A 24515-nucleotide genomic window follows, 5' to 3' on the forward strand; every position below is an offset into this window, starting at 1 on the left:
AAAGCAGCTGACGTAACTCGCCGCCGCGGCGCTGTCTCCGACCGTCAGCATCGCAGCCTTTCGGCCGCGCACACACATATATATATATATATATATATATATATCCATCCTTCTCGCTCGTAAGGGGGCGTTATTCCGGCTTGCGCATGTGTGTGTGTATACACTCGAAGCTCGCACGGCTCTCTCTAGTCTCTCCAGCCATGCATTCGGTTTCAGTTGATTCAGCGGAAGCCTCGCGCACGGTGGTGCCGTGAATACATTGTTCTCTCTCTCTCTAGGCTTCTATTCTATCACACCCGACTATATACCTGCAGCACATAACAAAAATTCTCGTTCTCTCAGCCGGGATGTGGAGAGCGTCGCGAGTGTGCTATCGTCATGGAGGACGTTATTAGATGGGACGTGGCCACTGCTGGCGTTTGTTGTGACTGATGTGCATACGTGTATGATATACATACATTCGCGCACACGTGTTCGCTGCAGCTAATGCATATGCTCGTGTAGTTTTCGTCGGACTGTGTTTGTTGTCGTCGAGAAGAGATAAAGAGATGCTGATCAACGAAGACCCGCAGTGGACCGCTTCGGCGGCCGGTTTCGTTGATGACGAATTTCGGATGTTTCCAGAGCTCGGTGGCTTGGGTGAGTAGTACACCGCGAGATACATAGAGAGATTCTTTCTCCCGACGATGCTATGGGCGGAAACGTCTGTACTTACTTTTTTTTCGCGATACGCGAGAAGAGCGGGAGACGATAATTTGCAATCTGGCTCTCTAAGCATCCTCTGCTCGCGCTTATCTCTCTCCGTCGCGATGGCATGGAGTTTGTCATTGAATAAAAACAATAAAAAGCCAGACTTTTATTTTACCGAGAGGTTAGTCGTTTTTCTTTTCATAATCTATCGTTTGCGCGGGATGATTTATGCAGCGTAAAAACGCTGTCGTGTGTCAGGTGCTTACTCGATTATCGTCGACAATCTTCGTCGAGCGGTTGGATTTTCTTTCTCTCTTGGATTCTATCGATTCGTCTGAATAATTGACGGAGTAGAACGAGCAACGTGCCGCCTCTGGATATCGATCGACGTTTGGGTAAATGGAGCGTTTTGCTCGTATCATCAATGACAATTCCGTACTTACGACTACGATGCTCGTGAGAATTAAACATTCGCTAACCGCTGTAATTTCGAGTGTTCTTTTCGCGAGATAAACAAATAAAAACATACGTTTAATACGCAACTGTTCTCAAATGCTGCTCTACATACGATAAACACTGCGCGTCTATTATCCGCGAATGTTAAACCCTATCTCGCGGCCTCCCCCACTCGCTAACCTACTATTCGCCGAGTTATACCTACAGCCAGCTGCGTTGACTTATTCCTCATTGTGATTTCATGCCGTTCTAAAGCTCCTCTCGATCGCTCGATCATTTCGCGTGTGTGTGTGTGTGTGTGTGTGACGGCATACAGCTGTATTCGATCGGCCTTTCCTTCCCTCTATCGCATATGTCTCGGAAGCTACGAGAATGAATTGATGGATCGTCGCTATTTTCGTTATCGGCATAACATAACGCGTCGATCGCTGATTACCGATATTCGATTTTTCAATTTTATACATACGAAGGTGTGTCGTTATTCGCGACATGTATTTCTAGAATGTATTGTAACGGCGAAACATGAGTCAAACGCCGGCTCGGCGCATTGACTCTCGAGCACGTGGTATATATAGATACGTATATGAAATTGTCGATGCTTCTTTTGCGCTGCGATAACTCAATGAATATTGCTTATTCACCAGCGGTTATGCTTCTCGCTCGACGACTTCTATTTATTATTCGATATCCAATCCGTATATACGATATGAATTTGGCAATATAGCCCACACACTGCCTACTACGTAATCATCAAGATTCTCGTAACAGGTGTCTGCTCATTCAAGGCGACTCTGTTTGCGAAGTTTCTAATGCTGAACTAACCGCACACGTACGTCCTTTCCAAAAGAAGCCCGACGCTCTCCACACGACGCGATATGAAATATTCCTCAAAGGAAGCGCCAGAGAGTATAATTTTTGCACTAACGCTTTGCACAAAGCTGCCGCAACGCACGTGTTCGGTGATGCACAGTTTGGCAAGCTTTCAAGCGGAAACTGCGCTGCGCTGAAATCGAGAAAAGCGCATTTCTCGCGCGAGCTTTCTTCCGAAAAGCCTGCGCTCATCAAATTTCCCGCGGTCGGTCAACGCGAGGTGAGTCGAAAAATAGCAGCGTCAGACAGTCTTTCTTCGTGTACATTCGAGAGAAGCGTGTATTGGTCGGAGTCGATGTACGATTATTAGTCGTGTAAATCGCTCGCGGAGAGGAGTCGGTCGCTTTCGGTAGAGGCTAAAAAAAAAAATCGAGAGTCCTTCGACCGCGACCGGCTTCGTTAGGTTCTCCAAACGCGTAACGCCGACGCCGGGGGAATATCTAATAATGTTATACAGCGTTGAGATTTCGTTTCACGTCCTTTTTTTTTATTTCTTTATAACACTGACATCCTCTTTTTTGAAAATTAAAACCTGGAGGATTGAGATTTCTAAAAATTAACAAGTAAAATTGTCTGATATGCCCGCGTCATCAAGGTCTCTCTTCGTTAAATTTTTCGTCAAATCTTCCTACGGAATAACCGGTTAGTCCGCCGGCGTTCACCGCGTCGCCAAAAAACGAAAATATCTCTCTCCCGCCTGGAATCTTTTTGCAGTCTTGAGAGTTTACGAAACCACCATATAAGTGAGCGTACATAATGTTCACAGGAGGATCAGGGGAGGCTCCAAGAGATCGAGAGTCGAAAACCCACCGGACGAGCGTCGGTGTAAAAGAAACACTCCCCAAATGTATTTTCCGACCGGTTCTTCGGGACCGACTTCTCGGAGGGGCATATTTTTTCTCCCTCCACGGCGCATACTGCTCTCTCGATGATCAGCAGGTACCTGCTGCGTCTTCGCGTCCCTTCTATTTTCACCTTCGTATGCTTCTCGTAAATCCACGATTTTCTGACTTTCGTTGGGGGCTTTTCTCACGGCACTTATATACTCCGCTGCGAAATGACTGGGGGGAACGAGAGTTTGCTATATGTGTAATTATTAAAAATACATCGAATGAAATAAGGACGTCGGTGAGAAGAGATAAGAGCCAGCGTATCAGCTGCACGAGTTTCAAGTATTCACGCGCGCGCTTAGAAGTCCAAACATCGTATATGAGTTTTTCAGGTAAAATAAGAGCATGTCGACTTATGCTCGGAAGTTTTAAATTCTTACGAAATTTCTGGATACACAAAGGCTTTTCGGTTTCCTACTTATGTCAAATTTTTCAGCTGTACACGTACATCTTGTTGTTACAAACGTATTTTACCGGGAATCGGGGGAACAGAACTTTCGCGATGAAAACGTCAAAAGGCGGATGTCAATGTTTGTTATCGCCGCGGCACACCGGATAATCGATTCCGTTATCTCACATTTTACGCGCGCCGCGTATATATATAGTTTTTGTGTATACACACATATAGTACTATCGTCATAGAGTTCATTGTTTCCTATTTTTCCACACATATAATTTTACCGTACGTTTTCACTCCGCAACAATAATGCATATCCTCTAGTGTGATATACGACGTGTAACGCGCAGTTACAATAAAAAAGCAATTTTACGCCTGTCGAGGCCTCGAGCAAAAATATATAGCTCACGATCGAAAAAGCTAACAATTCCATTCGTCCACAGGTGCGCACGTCGAAGCGCAATAGTGCCGCATCGTTTTTTTCCGTATTATTGCGCAATGCATATGTGCAGCCACATGATGCGCTATTGTTACGTGTCTATACACGTGTGCAGTGTCTGGATGAAAAAAATCCATGCTTGACGCTAGCACCGAAATGATCAAGCCGTATATCTAAATTTTTCGAACGATGTTTGAGAGAAGCATCCAACGAGTGTCTAGGCAGTTTTAGCGCCCTTCGGGGAACGAAAACGCTAATGGCCTCAGTAAACACCGCACAGAGAGCGGTATATATATATACAGCGTTCGTTATCTTGGACACTTTCGCTCCGAAATTTTTAGCGAGCTATTCGAGAAACAACTATTTGAAAACCCTCCGAGATATATACCTCTATACGCGAAAATTCGCACTCGCGCAGTACATAGCTATAGCTATATACAGAGGCAGGAAGGTCGTTATCGTCTCCGCGAGAAAATTCGTACCGTAAGCGGAGTTCTCTCGTCCAGGAAGTTAAGAGCGAAGAAGAAGTGCAGTGTACGCGCTGTTAGCAACGCTCGAGGGATTTGCCTCGCGCGCCACCCCACATCCTTCCTGCGGCACACCTCTTTCTCTTTTTCTTTCCTATATACCTATATACAGGTGCACGATGAGAACGTATTATATACATAGAATCTAATCTCCGATGCTCGTTGTCGTCTGCATTATGTCGTTAGGACAACCCGAGCGTGACGTGACATGGACTTTACGTATACAACTATGTGTGTATCTGTGCGGGTAGTTCTGGATTGCTATATGCTGATGTTCGAGGAGGTTTCGTAATCGAAGGATATACACGATTTTGCAGGATCGTTGCAAAAGAATCTCTGCGCCAGAGTGCGATTATTTGCACAGGGTTCATCGTTGCGAGATACACCCGCATTTGAACTCGTGCATTTGATAAGACGTATTTTTCTAGAAATAAAAATTACAATACTATATAGCTCGTTAATCGTTATCATCAACTCTCGAAAACATGACATCTGAAGCCACTAAGTCAAACGCCAGGATATAATTATATATCACTTCAATCCATTAGCCGGAAGCGACCTGCATCATTCTATTCCTCACTTTCGTACAAGCACACACAGACACGCTCATAAAGCGACTTCCGACCACGTTTTCCAGTATATCCCGCAGCCGGTATACGACGTCATGCAAAGTTTCTCCCCCTTTTCCCCGACACGACGCATCAATTCTCGAAAAAACACATAACACGTCGCATGACGCTTGGAAATTTCGACCAACCCCATATACTCGAACAGCTTTCGCCGCTGACGCCTCTCTGGAGCTAAAGTTTATCTCGTAGTGAGGGGAAAACCTATAGAGCGTCGGTCGAATCGATAAGCTCAGCGTCTGTATGGACCGCTGCAGTGTGTTTTTCGTCTAGTTCGGGCCGTTGGCCTTTTTCCGTTGGGATAGTGTGTAGGTACGACTGCAGGGATCTGCGATTTGTAATTCTATTGGTGGAGACGAGGGGGTGTCCCGCTTGATAAGTTTAAACGGCTGCGTAGGGAGTAGGACGCGTATGTTTAGAGTATCGAATGTGAAATATTTTATTTTACTCTGTATAGCTTTTTATCTATTGCTTCCCGATGGGAATTACACGTAGTTATGACATTAGAGTATCTGTTAGAACTTTTTCTTTCATTAATATTACTTATTAATTGTTAGAATTTGCGTCTCGTGCACACGTATTATATCAGTGAATAATAATTAAGCGTTGTGCTTCCAGCAATTCCATTATTGTCAACATGCAATTGTCACCGTTATCATATACCATTCTAATCGTTAAATGAACCTTGACACACAACACCTTATAGATTGAGAGTACCTTTCTGACTACCTGGTGAATTATATATTCTTTGCACTAAGTATACACATAAAAATGTCAAGAGAACTGGCGTATATTAGTTATAGGTATGTTTAAAAAGAGAAGAACTTCCATCACTCAGAAATTTATAACGCTCCACATAAAAATATAAAATTCAACTTTCCGTTTCTCCATAGCCATAATAGCTTCAAATCTCTAAATCTCGTGGCCCTTATACACGCCCATCGCTGTTAAATTTATCAGGTCTCTTTCATCGCCCATACACCCTATATATGTATACACGTATATAGAAAAACTCATGCCGGCGGTATCGCCCAGGGAAAAACGCCTGCCCTAATGGCTGCGACATTGTGTATGGGCATCGATAATATGCCTATTCGGTTAGTTTTTCCCGAAAACGAGGCTGCACTCGCTCTTATGCGGGCTCCTAGACGATTTTCATCATTACAGCTCGCTTTAGCTTAACAGCCTAATTGTACGTAGGAATTAAGCATCGAAGCTTTGAATCGTAATGATTTTTTGCTAATTGCTCGGGTAAAGTGTACGAGAACGTTCGAGAAATGGGTCGCGCAGTTTTCCACCTTTACGACGAATGATTCATTATGCTGTAAAATAGTTTTCGCGTGTACGATTCATGAGTCACCTGGTGTGTAGAATAAACAATACGAAGGCCTTCTTTTTATTTACTGTTTTTGAAAGACGACAAGCCAATTAATGCATTCACGAAATATTCTAATTTCTTCTTACATTATTGGAGAGCGTGCGAAATCTCGATTCGAAAGAGCAAATTTCGCACACCTCTAATTAACGACGAGAATCGAATTGCAGTAATTTTTAACTTCAAACGAGGCTATTTATTGTCGTATAAAAGTAGAGTTCCGAGATGTTGTCGCGGTTGTGTAACCAATGATGATAATTTCTAATGAACCGCCGCTACTATTCGAGGCGGGTAAAATATTTATAGGCTGCACTCAATTAAGACGACTTCCTCGCCTAAGAACAAACGATTCGATGAATATTTAATCGTCTCTCTCACCGATTGTCTACAAATTCGTGCGACGATTAGACGCTGCTGTTAATTTTCGACTCAAACATAAGTATATAGATAAAAACGCACTTGCAGTTGGTGCGCGCGTTATCAATCTCTCGCCGGACTGGTAAAATGCCCTTGGGGATTTAGTGGAGGCGTATAAAATCGCGACGTGAGTTTTAACCGATAAGCCGACGGGATATCACAAGCCGATTCGCGCGTGAAAAAAATGGTGGAACGTTCTGTATAGGGTTGCCTTTGCCACGTTGGGAATTCCAGACGATGTACACGATTTATCGAGTGCGACGTTGATAAGTTTATCTTTTTCGATTTTGCGAAAATAAATTATTGCGCGTTGTTGAAGTATGCAAATTCTGATGAGCAATAGGTCATCTTCGTACTTCGTAATTTACCATTAATATTTTTATGATCAAATGATATACACGTTAGAAAAAGCCTCTTACATCAGCGAGAGCATAAAAATTAGCATAACGTCCTCCCCAAAGTCAAACCCCTAATTATTCAAACACTTGGAGTCCTCGCACTTTACACAGCACAGCAGCACAACGAAAACGAGTCGCTCTGAAAAAAAAAAAAAAAAAAAGAATTCGCTGACTCTGTCGAAATGGGCTACTCATATACAACCTACACACTCGCGAAAAATCGGCCTCGAGCGCGCTCTATGCTAATGGAATCGTTAGCTTCCTTCGAAAAGCACAGAGAGGCCTCTCCTCGCTCCTTTCGCTCTTTGGCGAAGCACACTTGCCGGCCGGCTTCCGCGAGTTCATTGACATGGTGAATCGTTCACCTCTCGCTCTGCGTGTGCAGGACGTTCTCTTTTCAGACTACATGGGATGTGTATGGTAGGGACTCCCACTTTGGCTCGTCGCGTCTGCGTCACGCGAAATTCTGCTTTATGGTGCTTTAGAGAGTGGGATTTTTGGCGCGAGTCAGTGGTTTTGAGTCACACGCGTGATTGAGCGATTTCGCGAGAGAGATGGACGATTGTACACGGGGTCAATAGACGGAACTGTGTCGAAGTTTCGAGGGCCTTCTTTTCCGGCCAATCGGCGATTATTGATCGTACTTATATGCCTCGTGTAAATAATCGTCTGTAGATTAAAAAAGAGTCGCGGTGGCAAACAAACAAGCAGCGGCTTCGGAGATAGTCGATAAGCGCAGGCGATGATTTGCAAGGTCCTCTGCGCGTGCCACTACACACCTATCTGCTAATTTATTTAAAAGACATTCGTATCTCGCAAACCGTTGAAAACGACGCAAAAAAGATAAGCGAATCCGCGAGAATCTCGTCCTCGCAGTTCACCGGAATTGTCAACTGCAGCCAGCGAGTTCTACCAGCACGTGGACGCGGCAGCATTTACGATGCTTCTTTTTTTATCTTTCGCTCTTTCCTTTCCCTCGTCCATCGACGCATCGCACACCGCAGACAATGTGAACCTGACCGAGTTTGACCCCGTCGCGCACTTGACCGTAAAGTAAACCGTCAGTCGAAAATAGCCTGAAGCTTCTCTCACAAAGTACACAGATCACAGCGCAACTCGCCGCCATAACACAGCGTGCCCGCACACAGTAGAAACGCACCCTAACGCTTGGGCTCCGCCAGTTTTCCCTGTGAGCTGCTGCTACGCAGACAGTATAATATACAGTATTACCTGCGAGAGCACTCGCGTCAAAACACAGAGTCGCGAATCCTCCGCGATGTACATCACGAGCATTTCGTTCAGCAGTACGATAACGTTTTACATATTTACATCTACGATTATAACATTTAAAAATAACGTTTAGTGAAGCGAGTGCGAATATTGATTTTCTATGTGTCTTTACAGAGGACGAGTCCGCCCTGCCGGCCGACGACTTCCTCGAGGCGTTGAGCTCTGGCCTGGAGATCCCGTTGCTGTTGAACGGCGAGAGTTCGCCTGGCAGTTACGACGAGAGCCCGGACGACATAATGAAGACAGCTCTGGAGACGCAGACCCTCGAGAACATCGACTTCAGCTTCATGCAGACAGACGACGCCAAGCACGATGACTTCTGCGACTTCTTCTCTAACGGTGAGCGCTTGGCTTCTCATCCGTATATCGATCCGCGTGTGGTGTCGTTATTTTAGAGAATTCGTCCTTTATTTTCCCCTGCAGATGAGAAGATGGAGGTGTCGCAGGTGAAGATCGAGCCCAACAGTCCGCAGTTGCCGCCGTCACCGAGTCCCAGCCAGTCCGAGTCGTCGAGTGGCTCCGAATGGCAGAGCGAGACCTCCAGTGTCAACAATGGCGAGGGCAAGGTTCGTTGCCCAGCCTGTTCTTATTACTCTGGAACAGCTGTCATTCTCTTCTTCTGAAACTGATTAATTTGTTTTTATTATTGCAGTTTGCGTTGGAAACGCCTCCGATATCCCCACCGCAGAACGAGTCGCCGCCTATATCACCCCAGCCTGTGCAGACGAATCCGTCCCAGATGCAGCCTGTGAAATTGTTGCCGCTGAACTTGAAGGACGGCACGACGCAGAAGATCGTTCTGTCCGAGGGTAACCCCGCGAAGCGCATCTGCATACAGCCGAGACTCGAGAAATCCGGTGTGAAAGAAGCGACCCCTCGGAAAACCATCGTCCTCAGCGCACAGGACTTCGCCGCGCTCACCCAGAGGGTGAAACAGAACAGCACGACGCAACCCTTAAAGGTCCAGGCTCTGCCTATGAGCAGGCACGTGAAGATACAGAACCAGCTGAACCTCCTGCCCGTACAGCAGCAACAACAGGCGAAGACGAGCACGAATTCGACGGCTTTCGCACAGAATAACCAGGTGAAGGTCATCAACACGATGCCCACCAGTGTGCAGATCCACTCCAAGACCCCGACGATCACGGCGATACCACAGGTCGACGCAAAACCGGCTGCCTCGATCGTCGTGAAGAAGGAGGCGTCGTCGAGCCCGTCAATAGTCATCAAGAACGACGTACCGGTCTGCCCTCCTATCGTCATTAAGAAGGAGAACCCAAGCATCGCGCCGATAGTCATCAAGAACGAGTTCCCAGAGTTCATCGATCTGCACGATCGACAGGACAGCGAGATCAAGGCGCTCAAGAGGCAGCAGAGGATGATCAAGAACAGGGAGTCCGCCTGTCTGTCGAGGAAGAAGAAGAAGGAGTACGTCACGTCGCTGGAAAATCAGATCGTCGACTTGCAAGAGCAAAACACGCGACTACAAGCGGTTAGTGCGATATAGGTCTTGTTACGTCGTTGCCAGTGCTTTTGTGTACGATTGAAGTTGATTGATAAAAATTACTCTGATTGTAGGAGAACGCCGAGCTGAAGCGGAGGCTATCTGAAATAGAAGAGGCCAGCGGTAACAAATTTGGGAGTCATAATTTCGGCGTGAATAAGAAGAACACGGCGATTCTGTTAGCCATGGTGTTTATGGTTTCTCTGAACGTTGGTGGTTTAGGGTAAGTTTCGTGATTCCCATAAAAAAAATCATGTCGATGTTAAAAAGCGACTTTCAATAATCAACTTATGTTTCACTTCCAGATTCAACAATAACCGGCAACCTCTAGGCGACATACAACCGCACGTGCCATCGATAGCGTTACCCAACGTCAGGCACGGCCGAACGTTATTGTGGTCACAGTCGGACGAACGGGAAGACGAGTCTAAAGAGCGGTTCAACGATACGCTACCCAAGCATCATCCCATGTGTCCCATGCACATAAATCGCACGGAATCGATAAGGCTTGATTCTGAGCTGAGACGGTGGATCGGTGGCGAGCCTGACAGGGAGAACTGGACCAAGCCTACGAAAACCGACCTGGAAGTGAAGTCTCTCAACGAGCTGCTGAGCCTTCGGTCTCATCCAACAACTGACGAGACTGAAGTGAGAAATATCAGGCCAGCCATAAAGAGAACCACGAAGCGCTTGAAAGCCAAGAACAATCGACAGCTGAACGACATTCCCTCGAACATGAACGCTGTCCAGGTGTTTTCGCCGCTACTCCGAGAACACGCCAAGCTTTTCGATGCTCTAGGCAGAAGAGACGACACGTTCTACGTGGTCTGGTTCACCGGCGATCACTTGCTGTTACCGGCATCTAGGAAGAACAGTACGACCAGACCAAGGATGTCTCTGATATTGCCAGCTGTTCCCGTCAATGGTAGGTTTCTTCGTAATCTACTTTTTCGAGATGGAAATAAATTACAATCATTAAGTAAATTATGGATAAGATCAGAAATGCAATATAAATATAGAAATATTGAGTGACCTCCATGAGAGCGAGATTTATCTAAATTATTATCTCAATTAAATATTGTTACCAATAATCTTATGTAAGCAACCATATCTTACGTTTCTATGGAGAGCAAAAAAGATTATCCTTCCTCCAGAATTTAACGAATCCACAATAACATTTATTTTTCAGGATCGTACTACTCTACCCCGCCAAATCACGTGACCATGATGCAAATCGACTGCGAGGTAACTAACACCCAACTACTTCATCTTCAAGAAGCCATAATACCAAAGCATCTGAGAAATCAGCCGCAGCCTGAAGGCAATGTACCAAAAGATCGCGGCACTGGAATGTCCGAGACCGCAGGAAATAACACAAAGAATTACAAACCCTACTTTCTGAAAGAGAGTAATGGCACAGATTCTTTAGAGAACGAGAACTTCAAGCGTCCATTCACTGCTGAAAACAAGAATGCTTACAATGATAAAAAAGCTTATGTCACGAAAGAGAAGTACAACAAGGATTTTCGTCTGGATGATACGAAATATAACACTAATATCGAGAAAGAACAGAAAAAAATTAACGAATTCGCTAATGCTACAGAGGAATTGAAAAAAATTAACTATCCCCAGGATAGGCGTATGTTTCGGAGGAAAATGAAACGCTCCACCATACAGTAAATTTTCAACAATCGAGCCATACCTATTTATGAGGAATAAAGGGCTGTGTGAAAAAGTATAACGCTCATTTAAAGCAAATTAACTGCCAAATGAAGCGTAATATACACGTGCTAAAAAGCTCGGAATAAAAAAAAATTATCGACATTAAGGAAACAAAAAGTCTGCATTTTTGTAAATTATTAGAGAGTGAAAATAGATAATAAATGTCTTTTTCACTGTCAGTTTGTAAGTCAAGTTTGTAAATCGAGTTTGATACGCAAAAAATTAGTAGGTATGTTATTGCTGCATACTTCGTAAAAAGATAAAAAAATAAAGTGTGTAACATGTATGGTTACAGAAGTTATATCTTTTGTAAAGTGAGTGTAAAAAAAGTAAGCTACCGAAAAATACTTGGATTGCACTGGGGCAAAAGCAGTTCTTGCGTTGAACTTTTATAAAATTACGTTTCAAAATTGACTGTTATGTGTGCAATTGATGTTAATAGATTTTTTGCCAGCGAAGAACTTTATTACATTGACAAGAAGAATGTTTCATTTCATTCTCGTTGAATAGAAAAAATAAAGTACTTCTGAATCTATAGAATTAAGATAGTTCTTAAAAATATAGTAAATGTTACATGATATTTTTAAGTATATAAGTTTTTGTACAATAATGTGCAATTTTCAGTTATACATATATTATGTATAAATTCTGATGATAAGATATACCATAGTTGCAATAAACACAAATGTATTATTTGCGTGAGTATACAATTATTAATTTCTGCACAAGCGTGGATTTAAAACAAATGGTTTGCATTTATTATATAAAATCCCTTAAAATTATTTGTTTTAAGCGATGTAATTTGTACATAGAGAAGCTGAATAAATCACTGCAAGGAGTAATAGTAGCGTCTATTTATTTTCACTTAAATCTTTTTCCATATCATTTTAATCAAGATGAACTTTCGGTTTATTTTGAAATGCAAAGTTGATTCTATTTTAGCAACACTTTAACTGTTTCAAGACAATTCATTTCACATGACATTAGCATACAATAAGTTTGAAGTGAATAATTAGATTCTCCCAGTTAAAATCTAAACATTTCATTTATTAATAGCCTTACTTAAAATTACGATGTAAACAACTTATTTTTGGATATTCAAAGCATTTGTACAACAAATTACGAGTATAAATATATAAAATGTATATAAAAGGTTTGTGTAACTTCACTTTAAGTCAGGAGTTGAATTCCCAAGGTAACTTCTCAAATCCGTTATGGTGGATTGAACGATTTTTGCTTTAATAGTCGGTTTGCCCAGCCTCTGATGTGCAGCATAACGGTGACAGCCACCAAATGAATAGTAATAATCCCCTCCTGAATACACATTGCTTTGAAATTTCCCATTTTTGCTTAGAAAAACTAAGGTTATATTGATTTATTTCATACCGTTACGGCCTTTAATCCACAGAATATCCACTGGTGGTACCAAATTCTCAGTTTCAGGGTTATTCAAAGTTTCCATCAAGCTTGTGACTTTTTCATTGTCAACAGAAGGTGGAAATGGTCTAATTAAAACGTTCATGGGCACATCATGCACCTCTGCTTCTGGTCTCGAATGTATACTAGTGAATGTACCTTCCATTTTATTACCTGCCAACAAAAAATGATGAAATTTTTATTTAAAATGGCGAAAATCAATTTTCTTAGTAAATCGGTGTTATAAGTATTTATAAAGGTAACTTATAACATTAATTAGAGCTTACAAGTAGCAACTTACGAATGCTTACAACAAAGTAAGAATTGATTTTGAAAATATTCGCTCTACTGAGATTAAACATATACTAGCGACTGTACAACTTGCATCAGTTGCTACTCTTAGTCATTCACGCCTCGCGGCTATAAGAACACTGAGTCCCCACCTCTGGAAACCTACTCATATGAACATGTGACAAAGGAAGTGGGGATTGGTTACCTATATCTCATGTATTTACAATTTTATCAAGAATCGAAAGTTGCGTGACTTTTTCAAACTGATGTTTTAATGCTATTGTTTTCAGATTAATTAGCGCTTCAAAATTTACCTTGGTCAATGCTTCTCATTCTTTTCCTTAAGTTTACAGGTGTAGTTTGTACGTAGGAGAAGCTTGTAAAGAGATTTAGAACCACTAGCCTGTATTGACTGGTTGATCTTTTAAAAATGTTGTTACATCTTGTGCCAATTTTTTGTATGCTTTTGCAGATGCAGAATCTGGAGCAGTAAGTACCACTGGTTTACCATTATCACAACATTCCATGATATCATCGTCAAGAGGAATCTTGCACAAAATCTTGATACCTAAAAATAACTTAATTATGTACACATAAAAAAAAATAATATATAATAAAAAATACTTCAAATTTTTACCTAATTCTTTGGCCAAACCATCAGTACCATCTTTTGAAAGTGGAACTTCACTTTTACAGTTTGGGCATATTACATTAGTCATATTTGAAACTATTCCAGCCAGTGGAATGTTCACTTTGTCATACATGGATGCTCCTCTTCTTGTAACATCCACAGCAGCTTTTTGAGGGGTAGTCACTAATAATGCTCCAGAAATAGGAAGGTTTTGCACAAGTGAAAGATGAGTGTCTCCGGTACCAGGTGGAGTGTCAACAATTAAATAGTCCAATGGTCCCCAGGCTACTTGTCTTAATAATCTATCAATTGCACCCATTACCATGAGTCCTCTCCACACGGGTGAAGATTTTTTCTCTATTAGAAATCCCATAGACATGCTGAGAATGACAAAAACATAAGAGTTAATCTCAAGATTTGGATTTCATTGCAATATATCCACGAATTGTTAAATAAGTACCATTTGACTCCAAAATTGACTAAGGGTTCCATTAAATTGTTGCTGTTTAAAACAGGAGACTCGTGCAAATTCATCATCAATGGAATTGAAGGTCCAAAAACATCAGCATCCAGTAAACCAATTGATTTGCTTGGATCCATAGCTTTTAGAGCAACAGCTAAATTCACAGAAGTTGTTGATTTGCCCACTCCTCCTTTACCTGATGCAACAATAAGTATTTGCTTGACTCCTGGGATTGGTTTTTGTTTTGGAAGACTTCTCGCCATCATTTCTCTCTGCTTTTCTGTCAAATTATCCGATTTAGACTTTGATGAATTAACAGAAGAACAATGCTGCAAAAATATTCAGATAATAGAATGGCAAGTTCTAGAACGCTATGAATAACACTTGAACATGCAAATAAAACAAAAACAATATCTCAGTGTCAAAAAAAATCTAGATTTCCCGTTTTTTTTTTTTTCTATATTAGCAAGATTCTATATTGCGTTACACTCACCCGTTTGAGCTGCAGTCCGAGGCACTTTTCGATAATCATTTTCCTTGTGAAAGCTGACATTTTCATCCGCACCATAGCTACGACCGGGACCATATTTTCTCAAAGAAAAGAAAATTCAAAGGTATACGAGAAAAAAACAAACCGACATAACCTTCGCCGACAAAATTTGGTAACACCGCAGCCAACTCACATCAAGTTCCAGCCTTCACTTTCAAAGTTTCCCTCGATGCAAGCGCGCGGTCTCTTTCCTCTCAAAATACAATAATTGCAACAATAATCAACAAAATAAACCACGAGTTCGATCATCGGCACCGAGCAACAATTTTCCCTCTTTGAAAATACTTATATATAGCACGAAAAAATTTGTTGTCGTCCGCTCATCCGACCCGAGTTCGATCACCTGCCACAAGGGCGGCGCAGTTTTTCTGGCTCCTCCGCTTAGGCCTTAGCAGCAATATAGCAGCTCACAATCCACGCATACATGCACACGTATATATCGGCATATACGTATATAGAGCTGCGAGTGAAAGAGAGAGAAAGAAATAGCGGGAGAGAAAAGAGCAAGCTGGACGTCGTCGAGAGAGACGAGAGACTGATGGAAAAATGAAATCCGTCACTTGTGTTTTATAGTCCTTCACTCGGCGCAAATATGTGACAGTGAGTTAACCCGGTTGATCCTCGACACACGTACTTTCGCTGGCGGCACTCCGGTGTGTGCCATTGCTCGAACGCGGACTCGCACGCAAGCCCCGAAGACGACGCACCGATTCTAACCTACGCTCGTTTTTTCTGTAAAAACGCGATTTTCGAGTGATTTCGGGTTGCTGCTTCGTCCGGAAATTCATCCGCGATATTCGTGCGGTATCAGACAGTTGTTTTCCACGAGGGAACTCCGGTTTTGACAAGAAAACTGGGATGGTTCGTTCGAGCAAAAATTTCTTTGTCATCTCGGTTCCGTTCATTTTTAAATGTCCATCCGACTGTAATTTGTGCAGTGTAGGACTTGATAAGAGTGCACTTTGATCCATCATTGAGAGTATTAATTTGGGGTAGGCAACTGATGGGAGATGTTGATTTTTCTGATCCCCTGCTGACTTTTTCCAGACTAGTCGCAAGAGTTGCAGGTGTAGGCTACGCAGAATATGGGCCTAAAAGCGGCTGTGCAAGCTCTAAAGTAAGTGTAGTCACCACTGCGAATATCATGTTTCTATTAATTTCAAATACCCGCTGTCTCATTGCAAATTTTTCTTTTAAAACATGTTTTGCCTGATGAAACTTAAAAAAAATTTTGGAGCAAGCATATAGTTGTGTCGTTTATTGTGCAATTCCATGTAATAGATTGAAATTTTTTCATGCCAGAGAAGTCTTTTTGTTCAACTGTTGGCTGAGGTTTATTTGTTTTGATTTAGGAAAGCAGAACCACTTAAGGACAAGGTTCAACGTTGCAAGGATCTACTAAACGATAATGATGCGTGGATGTGTCAAAGGCAGCTTCAGAAAATCTACCAGCAAGTCCTCATCCTTGACCTGGAGTATGCCTTGGATCGCAAAGTTGAACAAGAATTATGGAACCTTGGCTTCAAGAATTACATAGCTATGCTGCAATCGCAGGCAAAAGACCGCAGAAACCCCAAACGTGGAGAGTCGCAGGCAATGCTCAGCTGGTGTTTAGAGGCAGCTAGCGGGTTTTACCTGACCCTATTGCAAGAGATATGCACTGCTTTTGACTTGGATTTACCGTTTAGAAGGTAAATAACTGATTTTCAATTTACTCAAAGTAGTGCAATATGTTCACGCTCCGTTTTATTTTAGAAAAAGTTACGTTTATGGCTGCATTTCACCCTGGAAGGCTGTAGAGAAACTGTCAGCTCCTCACAAATCATCATGCTTCTATGCCTGTCAGTACTGTCTTGTTCATTTGGGAGACATCGCTCGCTACCGCAACCAGAACAAGCAAGCCGAATTATTCTACCGTCACGCCGTGTCGCTCTCACCATCCAGCGGTCAGCCATACAACCAGCTAGCCCTCTTAGAGGCCTCGCGTGGAGACAAGCTCGGCACGGTTTTCCACTACGTTCGCTCGGTGGCTGTGAAGCACCCATTTCCTGTGGCCACGGCCAACCTGGCTAAAACTTTGTCTTCAGCCTTGAACGATGCCACTTTCAATATTGAGGGAAAAACCAAATTAACTTCTCAGGAATATATCGCGGTCTTCTTGAAACTTCATGGAGTTCTATATAACTTAGGAGATTTAAGGTATTTGTTTAATTTAAGCGATAATTGTCATTTAGGGTGATTTTTTTTTTTAAAGCTAAATATTTTTTTTAGTGTCGCGACGACGTACGTTAAATTGTTGAATGACACTCTGACAGCATTAGTGGCGACCGAGAGTTTCAGCTCGTGGAGACTTGTACAGATGTTGGTTATTAATTTGTATGCCCTGCAGCATACAGCTGGCATACCGACAGAAAACGCGGAATTACTGAAGACCGATCAATTGAGTTCCGACGAAAAAGTGTCCAGAAACTGTATTCTTGATCTGATTGCTGGAAGTTTATCTGCTCTGTTGCTGCCTGTTTATACAATAAAAAATGCAATTGTCAACTATTTTGCTTTACCAACCAGTAAGTCAGATAAATGTTATTTTTTTGAAAACTATTCTTCCCACAAAATCTAATTGTGTGTATTTAAAAACATTATAGTTAAACTGTGCCTTGACTGGATTCAACTGAAACCAAAAATTTTGGAGGAAGCAGCTTTCGCTTCACGACTTCAAATATGGCCAAGTCTCTGTGTTCTGTTAAATGGTTTGCAAAGCTGTGTCGCTGATTTCGATTACAATCAGTGTAAGTACTCATTTCACCATTTCTACCGAAGAAATCGTAATATACTAAGAAGTACAATGGCTCTTTGCAGACGCCAAAGTACCACTGCCGGAAGATCGAGACCTCCAGGGTTTTTTGCCTCTGGAGAAGTCTTTCGAAACTCTTCGCTTTACAAATACGGATCTGGAGGGCGACGTCGTAATGTTAAACAAACTTCGCGCCATGCGGATCTTACACCTCGGACGGCGCATAACACAGCACCAAGTAAACGGTGCGACCCTCATTTCTCTGGGTGTCGGAGACCAGAGTGAAGAGCAAAAATTTATCGCAGCTACTGAAGGCACCGGACTGAGCAACGAACTGATGAAGGAGCTGGAAGAGCTGAGCTTGAACAAAGAGAAGCAACCGATTGTTGCCAACAGCCCCGTACCTTCGGAGACAGCCAGTAGTAAAGGATCTTCGGAGATAGACAGTTTGATCGCAGAATTCGGCTGTGAGTAAAAGTTCTGGTATAATTTTGAAAAAAAAAACCTTATAACTGCAATTCTAATGATAAATATTTATTTTTAACAGTGGAAAAGCGAGGGGGTATTTTGAAGCCTCAAGGTTCCTTGGAACGCAGTCGCGATTCTGGTGAGCTCATTAACACGGAGAACAATTCCCTTCCATCGTCGGCACGCAAACCACGTCAAAACGTCGCAATGCAAGCCATAATGCGTCGTGCCGAGACAGAACAAAAACAAGTGACCTTTAAAAATGTCTCGCCCGTCATTATCGAGGAAGACAAGAACAAATCGACTGCTGCTCCTACGCCCATTCCCACCGCAATCGTCACCTCTTCTTCGTCACCCGTTAAAGCTAATAACGCCAAAAATATCATGGTTTCTGCGTCGACTACAACCAACGGTACTGGAAATAACATCCTGACTAGTGCTCCAACGGTTCAGCCACGTCCGCCACTCATGCCGGTACCATTGGCTATACATACTAAACCAGCGTCAGGGCCTCAACAACAACAGCAGCAGCAACAGAAGCAATTACAGCAACAACCACAACAACTGGTAGAACAACAGCTAAAAGTAATTTTTCGTTATTATCATTTTAAATATTCAACCGGAAAGAAATTTCAAATTATTTGCTTTCGCAGCTGGAGAATAATTCTAATCTATTGATGGAGAATATCCGTCCGGTATCAACGATAAACCACATGTCGTTGTCTGAGATGCAACTATCATCGCTGCAAGGACCGCCTCCTCCAGGTCTCGGTCAGTTTCCACAACAACAGCCTCAGCAGTTACCCCAGACTCAACAGCAACAACAACCTCAGCAACAGCAGGGTCCACTTCCTCCGAATGCTGGCTGTTTTCCCAACCAGACATTTAATGTTCAGACGCCCCAATTCAACAAAAATTTCATGGCCAATCCATCTGCCTCGTTGCAACAGTACGCGGTGGCAGGCCAACTGCAATCTCAGTTTGGCAACGGTCAACCATCCTCTTCCCAGAGTATCGCCTTTCCGGCTAACGTACACGTCAATCAGAGTAGACTGATTCAACAACAGCAGCAACAACAGGGCAATGGGCAACCTCCTGCTTCCCAGAATATCACTTTCCCTGGCAATGTACATGTCAATCAGAGCAGACTGATTCAACAGCAGCAACAGCGAGGTAATTTCACCAGTTTGGCCCAGACCAACTCCATGCTGACCCAGGGCTTGAATCTCACTCCTCCGAGTCAGCAACCCCAGCAGCAGCCGATTGGTAAGTTATAGAGTTAACGTTGTATGTTTATGAGAGAAATTTTCTTATTTTTATTATTTCCACAATAGGTCCGAATATGGGATTAAACATGCAGCAAAATCCTCTTGGTATGCATCCTCAAAATTTGCTGGCTGGTGCTCATCGACCCGTAAATGGTCTAAGCTTGCAAAATCATATGAACTTACCCGCAGTCGCTAGTCTTGCGTCGGCTTATCAAAACAGCCTGCCAGATTCTGCAATATCCAGTACGGCAGCGGCAAGCATTCAACAACAGTTGGGCTTCGCTGGAGCTAATTTTGGACAAAACAACTTTGCTCAGTTGCAACAACAGCAGAATCAAATCTCACCAACGACCTATGGCAACGGACAGCCGCAACAGCCGCAGTTCACCTTTCCCAATCAGACTCAGGGTCTAAACAAGACCCAACAACAGCAGTCTGCCAACAGTTATCCTATCTTCCACGGATACGATACGAAAGACTACAATCCGTGGAAAGATCCGCAACCACCCCAGCCACCTGTCACTTGGTGGGGTAGCAACAACATTGCTGCTGGGCAGATGATGCAGCAGCAGCAGCAGCAGCAGCAGCAGCAGCAGGCTCTTGGTAAAGACATGCCGATGATCGGTGGCACCGATGCCTTCCAGAACTGGGCCAATTCTTCCAGTCCCAGTAATCAACGCTTGAACAATGTACCGCTCACACCGGGCAATAATTACCCGCAGAACTCGCTGCAGGGTCGGGTTTACGGTGGCAGGAACAACTTTGAGGACATTAGATCTTTTGACGTAAGAGAGAGCGCACTTGAATAAAGTAAATTATCGAATACAATTTATGCTAAAATATGTTATATTTCCAGATGGAGCAGAAACCGCCACAATCAGCACCAACTGGTAGTACGTACTCGTTGTTCAGCGGCAATAGTTGGGGTATGAACGGCAGCCAGCTGTCCTCGTCGTCATCCTCCAATTCAAATAGCATGTCGAGCCAGCAGCAAGATCAGATGAAAGCTCGGCTAAACCAGCAGTCGCTTTGGTCGGGGCCAGGACCCTCGCCTCTTGAGCGTCTCCTTGAGCAGCAGAAGTCTTTGCGCGAGGGCGGAACCTGAACGGCGCCGCTCCGAAGTGGCGATCGACCAACGACACGCTAAATGGATACCAATTCTGCACGAAGGGATGATAAAATAACAAAAAAAAAGCAAACGAGAAACCTCTCAAGTTATATCAGAAATACACAGAAAATTCGCTCACCAGGGCGGCTGTCTTAAAGATACAGAAGCGTTAACCGACAGGCTGAACGTTCACCAAACCGAAAGAAACGAGCCAACATAGACTAACAGCACACGTGAACGAGCGCCAAACAAGTACATTAGTAACAGCATCCGTCACATACACATGATAAATCTCTAATGAGAAAGGAGGAAGAGTGAAGAGTAAATTTAATCAATATCGACGAAGAAACACTGACAATTATAGGGAGAAAATCCCCAAATAGAGCATGAGACGAAATACGCGTAGGGACTCGACCAAGCCGACCGACAGTGACGGAAAGAAAATATGTATGAAGTGAATAGACGAATTCATCGCGTGTGCACTCGGTTGACGTCGGCACGTGCACGCGCCAGCTACAGTTTATTTTATTCATTGTATATGTTGTTATGTCGCTCACAGCGTTTAGAGTTGAGGAACCTACGCGCGCACATGACAACATATTTCGGTAGATCGAAGCGTTACTGGAATAAGAAGGAAACGGCGACAGGCTTGGCCGATATTTATAGAAAGAAAAAGATAAGAAGAAGCTAGGGGAGATATGATTTTTTGATAAATAGTAGATCGTATTCTCAACGTTCGTTGCTACTCTTTGATTTGCAATCAAGACATACGGTAGAGGTGACAATGCTTTTACTTGCCGGGAGACATCTTGCTTTGTGGCAACCCCTAAAATTTTAGCACCGGAACACTTAGAAAACGCGTGTGACCTCTATCAGAAATCAGAGTATAGCGGAAGAAAAGATGCAATACGATGATTATATGCCATATAATCCAGCTGCGAAATATTTTCAGAGACGCGCGGTATAGAGCAGTTTGGTCCGATTTGTTTTCGTTCAATTATGGCCTTCCATTAATAATTTTTGTTTTGTCTTTTATTTACGTTTTGACAGCAAGTAGTATGTAATTTTTGCGTTGCAGGTGAAAAATAAAAATGGACGAACACTCGGTGGAATATTATTCATATATATCTGATTTGACTTATGACATTTTATCAATTACTCATGCAATGATGCCGCACCGATTTATTCGTCTAGAAAAAAGTTTAGTAAAAAAAAATTATGAAAAGTTTTTCGAAATTCACAGTACACGTCAAATACACAAACGTTTGCATGTTAAATTTTATGAATTATATCAATATTGCAGTTCGATAACAACACGAAATATCGCATATAGATTTTGTAATGTTAATGACGCGTAATAACAACAAACAGCTAGAGACTGATGCATTAATCCAAATGATAAAAAAAGTTCCAGGCTTGTTTAGTTTATGTAAAAAGCTGTCTGTAAACATAAAAAAAATAATTAATAGACTAACTAATAGCAATGTAACTATATTGCGTTTAAAAATACCGAAATTGATGATAATTATATTCATTACCTGCAAAATACATTATGTTGAAAAATGAAAATAAGTTCTTTACTGGTATAAAAAATTATCCCCATCATTTTACATAAGTAAAACTTTATAGATATAAAAAGTAAGCTTATTGTTTTATATTTATCACATTTAAAATAAAATATTTGATATTTACAGTATATTTATAAAATTACATCTATAGCAGATACTTAACAAAACTTTTCAAGACGCCTTTATACTTTTTATATAGAATACATAAAGGCAGTGCTTCAAATTTTTTATTAGACAAGTAGCTTAATTTATGGAGATTGAGAGCAACAATGGATAAATTTAATGTCGCGGTACATCTGTATAAAAAGTATGACGCTTTCTTAACAGAAGTATTCATTTAACATTTGAATACGATTTCTTTATATTTTTTACAGTTTAACTTGGGATTATATTCACATTGGTTAGATTTTTTTAATCATCATTTCACGAAACTAAAAGAATTTCAACTAAAATTATATAAACGGAACAGACGAATAAAACAAAAATTACAAAAATGAACTGTTACTAATTTTTCTTTAGGAAATCATCGAATATACGATTTAAAACTAAATGAACATTAAAAATTTTCTTCTTTTTTAGCAATTTTTGTAAATATACATTGCTGACAAATAATGATTTTTCATTGATATTTTTAGAACATATTCTAGTTCCCAGCACCTGCGTAAATAATTAATTTTTTTTTATTCAATAATTTAGTATATATGTATAGAAATTGTTGTCTTACCTGTCCTTTATAAGCTATGGAACTGTGACCTGTTTTAACTTTTAATGAATACTCAAATTGTTGAGCAATTATTCTAGTATTCACAATTTGTAGATTCCCACACAAATCACCTTTATCATCAATTGAAACGTTGAGAAAGAATATTCCCATGTTGGGTAAGATAATCGCTCGATCAAGCGCATTGGGAATCTGATAACTGAATTCCCAAATATTTTCATATAAACTACTGTTTGTTGATTTTTCCTATAAATAATTATGTAAATTTAAATATATCATCAAGCTTAGTTTAAAAAAGATAATTGATTGAATGATCAAAAATTACCTCTACCAGCTCTTCTTCATGGTAGAATCTAAGATGTGGCAACATGCGACCATGCACCAATTCTTCCTTGCAGTTCCCAATCTTACAGGGATATTTTCCTTTTCCAACTATTGGTGCAACGTTATAATTGATTACAGGAGGGCTTACTTTGTTGGTCTCTTCTACTATCAGTGCTGCTGCTGGTGCAGGTGGTATAGGTTCATTTGGTGGAAAATCTGTTTGCGTAGAATTTGATACCACAGTTCTTTGGCTTGTGCGATTCTCGATGAGAGAAGTCTGTGAAATGAGAAACATGGTCAAAAAAGCTTATAGTTAATTATACTATCGTTTTGAAACTTACAAACTAACCTTAATTTCATCAAACTTTCCTATCAGCGTTTCAGCTAGGTAATTTCTTGTACCGTTAAAATCACTTTTGCAAAAAGGGCACGCAGGCATTTGAAATCGACAAGATCCGCACACATGGTGTCCTTGAATGCATAATGGTATGGGAATCGACAACCTTTCAAAACAAACCCTGCATTGTAGGATTTCCTCCAAATCCTCAGCAAACTAAAAAAATTCGTTCAAATATTTACTTATGTACAAATCGTCAATTTGAAAAATGATTTGAAACTCAGCTATGCATGAAATTATAATTACTTTGTGGCGTAGAGCAGTCAACGGTTCCACACTCGATTTTCTTTCCATTTTATAACGCACAAACCTTCAGTCACAGATAGCGCGAACTTATTAAGAATGAAAAAATATGCCGGGTTATGTTCTTATGAAATTACCACACGAAAACATAACTCTTGCAACTCCAAAACACAGTCGGACACGCAGATTATATCATAGGTATGTGTATATACATCAAGATTAAACGTTAATAAATGTGGTTTACGCTATCGAACTAACAAAAATTGAATAAGTATACTAACACAATTTCACGGACAAAGAAAGAACCACCTCTCTGTTCTCGAGTTCACCTATATACACGTATTCGCGAGCCCGGCTGGCCAACGCAGCGTTGTTTTGATACGCGTGCGATATAGGTATGAGACTGTCTCGGCGCACGCCAGCGCGTATACGCGAAATAAATATTTCGCGTACGCGCTACATATATTTTTGACTTGCGGGGGCAGAGTGATTATTGCTTTAGCACAATGATAGTTGTGCGAACACTTTTATACATACACGGTGTTTTGAAAATCACTAAATTGTATAATAGATACAGATATACAGTGAAACATGAAAAAATGTATACGTGTCATACACCTTGTTAGAGAAGCTGCATGTTTTAAGTAGATTCAAAAGTGCTCTTCATTGCCC

General features: G+C 41.7%; 4 protein-coding genes across 8 annotated transcripts; 2 read left to right on the top strand and 2 right to left on the bottom strand.

The window, feature by feature from the left end:
- The first annotated feature begins 192 nt into the window (after window positions 1-192).
- Window positions 193-12445, top strand: LOC100122162 (cyclic AMP-dependent transcription factor ATF-6 alpha). Of its 2 annotated transcripts, none has more exons than XM_001605716.6 (7): window positions 193-639; window positions 8490-8714; window positions 8799-8941; window positions 9028-9867; window positions 9954-10102; window positions 10185-10804; window positions 11069-12445. In XM_001605716.6, exons 1-7 carry the CDS (start codon window positions 549-551, stop codon window positions 11557-11559), a joined length of 2559 nt encoding a protein of 852 aa, XP_001605766.1. In that variant the 5' UTR covers window positions 193-548; the 3' UTR covers window positions 11560-12445. The 2 variants fall into 2 exon arrangements, with proteins under 2 accessions (XP_001605766.1, XP_008209760.1); XM_008211538.4 differs by lacking the exon at window positions 193-639 and adding an exon at window positions 8255-8389.
- On the bottom strand, window positions 12441-15379 carry LOC100114376 (iron-sulfur protein NUBPL). Its single transcript, XM_031923194.2, has 6 exons — window positions 14896-15379; window positions 14400-14731; window positions 13946-14319; window positions 13623-13876; window positions 12988-13191; window positions 12441-12915 (listed from the first exon to the last, which is right to left on the bottom strand). The coding sequence occupies exons 1-4, from the start codon at window positions 14986-14988 to the stop codon at window positions 13707-13709; spliced, it is 969 nt and encodes a 322-aa protein (XP_031779054.1). The 5' UTR covers window positions 14989-15379; the 3' UTR covers window positions 12441-12915; window positions 12988-13191; window positions 13623-13706.
- LOC100122190 (protein SMG7) lies at window positions 14925-22159 on the top strand. 3 transcript variants are annotated; one of them, XM_008211531.4, is made up of 11 exons: window positions 14925-15016; window positions 16000-16069; window positions 16305-16643; window positions 16708-17151; window positions 17224-17519; window positions 17598-17741; window positions 17812-18213; window positions 18294-18799; window positions 18868-19480; window positions 19549-20267; window positions 20339-22159. In XM_008211531.4, exons 2-11 carry the CDS (start codon window positions 16038-16040, stop codon window positions 20585-20587), a joined length of 3744 nt encoding a protein of 1247 aa, XP_008209753.1. In that variant the 5' UTR covers window positions 14925-15016; window positions 16000-16037; the 3' UTR covers window positions 20588-22159. The 3 variants fall into 3 exon arrangements, with proteins under 3 accessions (XP_008209753.1, XP_008209752.1, XP_001605792.1); XM_008211530.4 differs by lacking the exon at window positions 14925-15016 and adding an exon at window positions 15390-15552; XM_001605742.6 differs by lacking the exon at window positions 14925-15016 and adding an exon at window positions 15636-15813.
- On the bottom strand, window positions 21308-24251 carry LOC100122205 (E3 ubiquitin-protein ligase SIAH1B). 2 transcript variants are annotated; one of them, XM_032596982.1, is made up of 6 exons: window positions 23981-24251; window positions 23847-23910; window positions 23553-23756; window positions 23205-23480; window positions 22883-23125; window positions 21939-22815 (listed from the first exon to the last, which is right to left on the bottom strand). In XM_032596982.1, exons 2-6 carry the CDS (start codon window positions 23892-23894, stop codon window positions 22663-22665), a joined length of 924 nt encoding a protein of 307 aa, XP_032452873.1. In that variant the 5' UTR covers window positions 23895-23910; window positions 23981-24251; the 3' UTR covers window positions 21939-22662. The 2 variants fall into 2 exon arrangements, with proteins under 2 accessions (XP_031779055.1, XP_032452873.1); XM_031923195.2 differs by having other exon boundaries at window positions 21308-22815; window positions 23847-24248.
- Between the last annotated feature and the right edge of the window lie 264 nt (window positions 24252-24515).

Source organism: Nasonia vitripennis, chromosome 2 (assembly GCF_009193385.2).
Source record: "Nasonia vitripennis strain AsymCx chromosome 2, Nvit_psr_1.1, whole genome shotgun sequence".
Classification (NCBI taxonomy): Eukaryota; Metazoa; Arthropoda; class Insecta; order Hymenoptera; family Pteromalidae; genus Nasonia; species Nasonia vitripennis.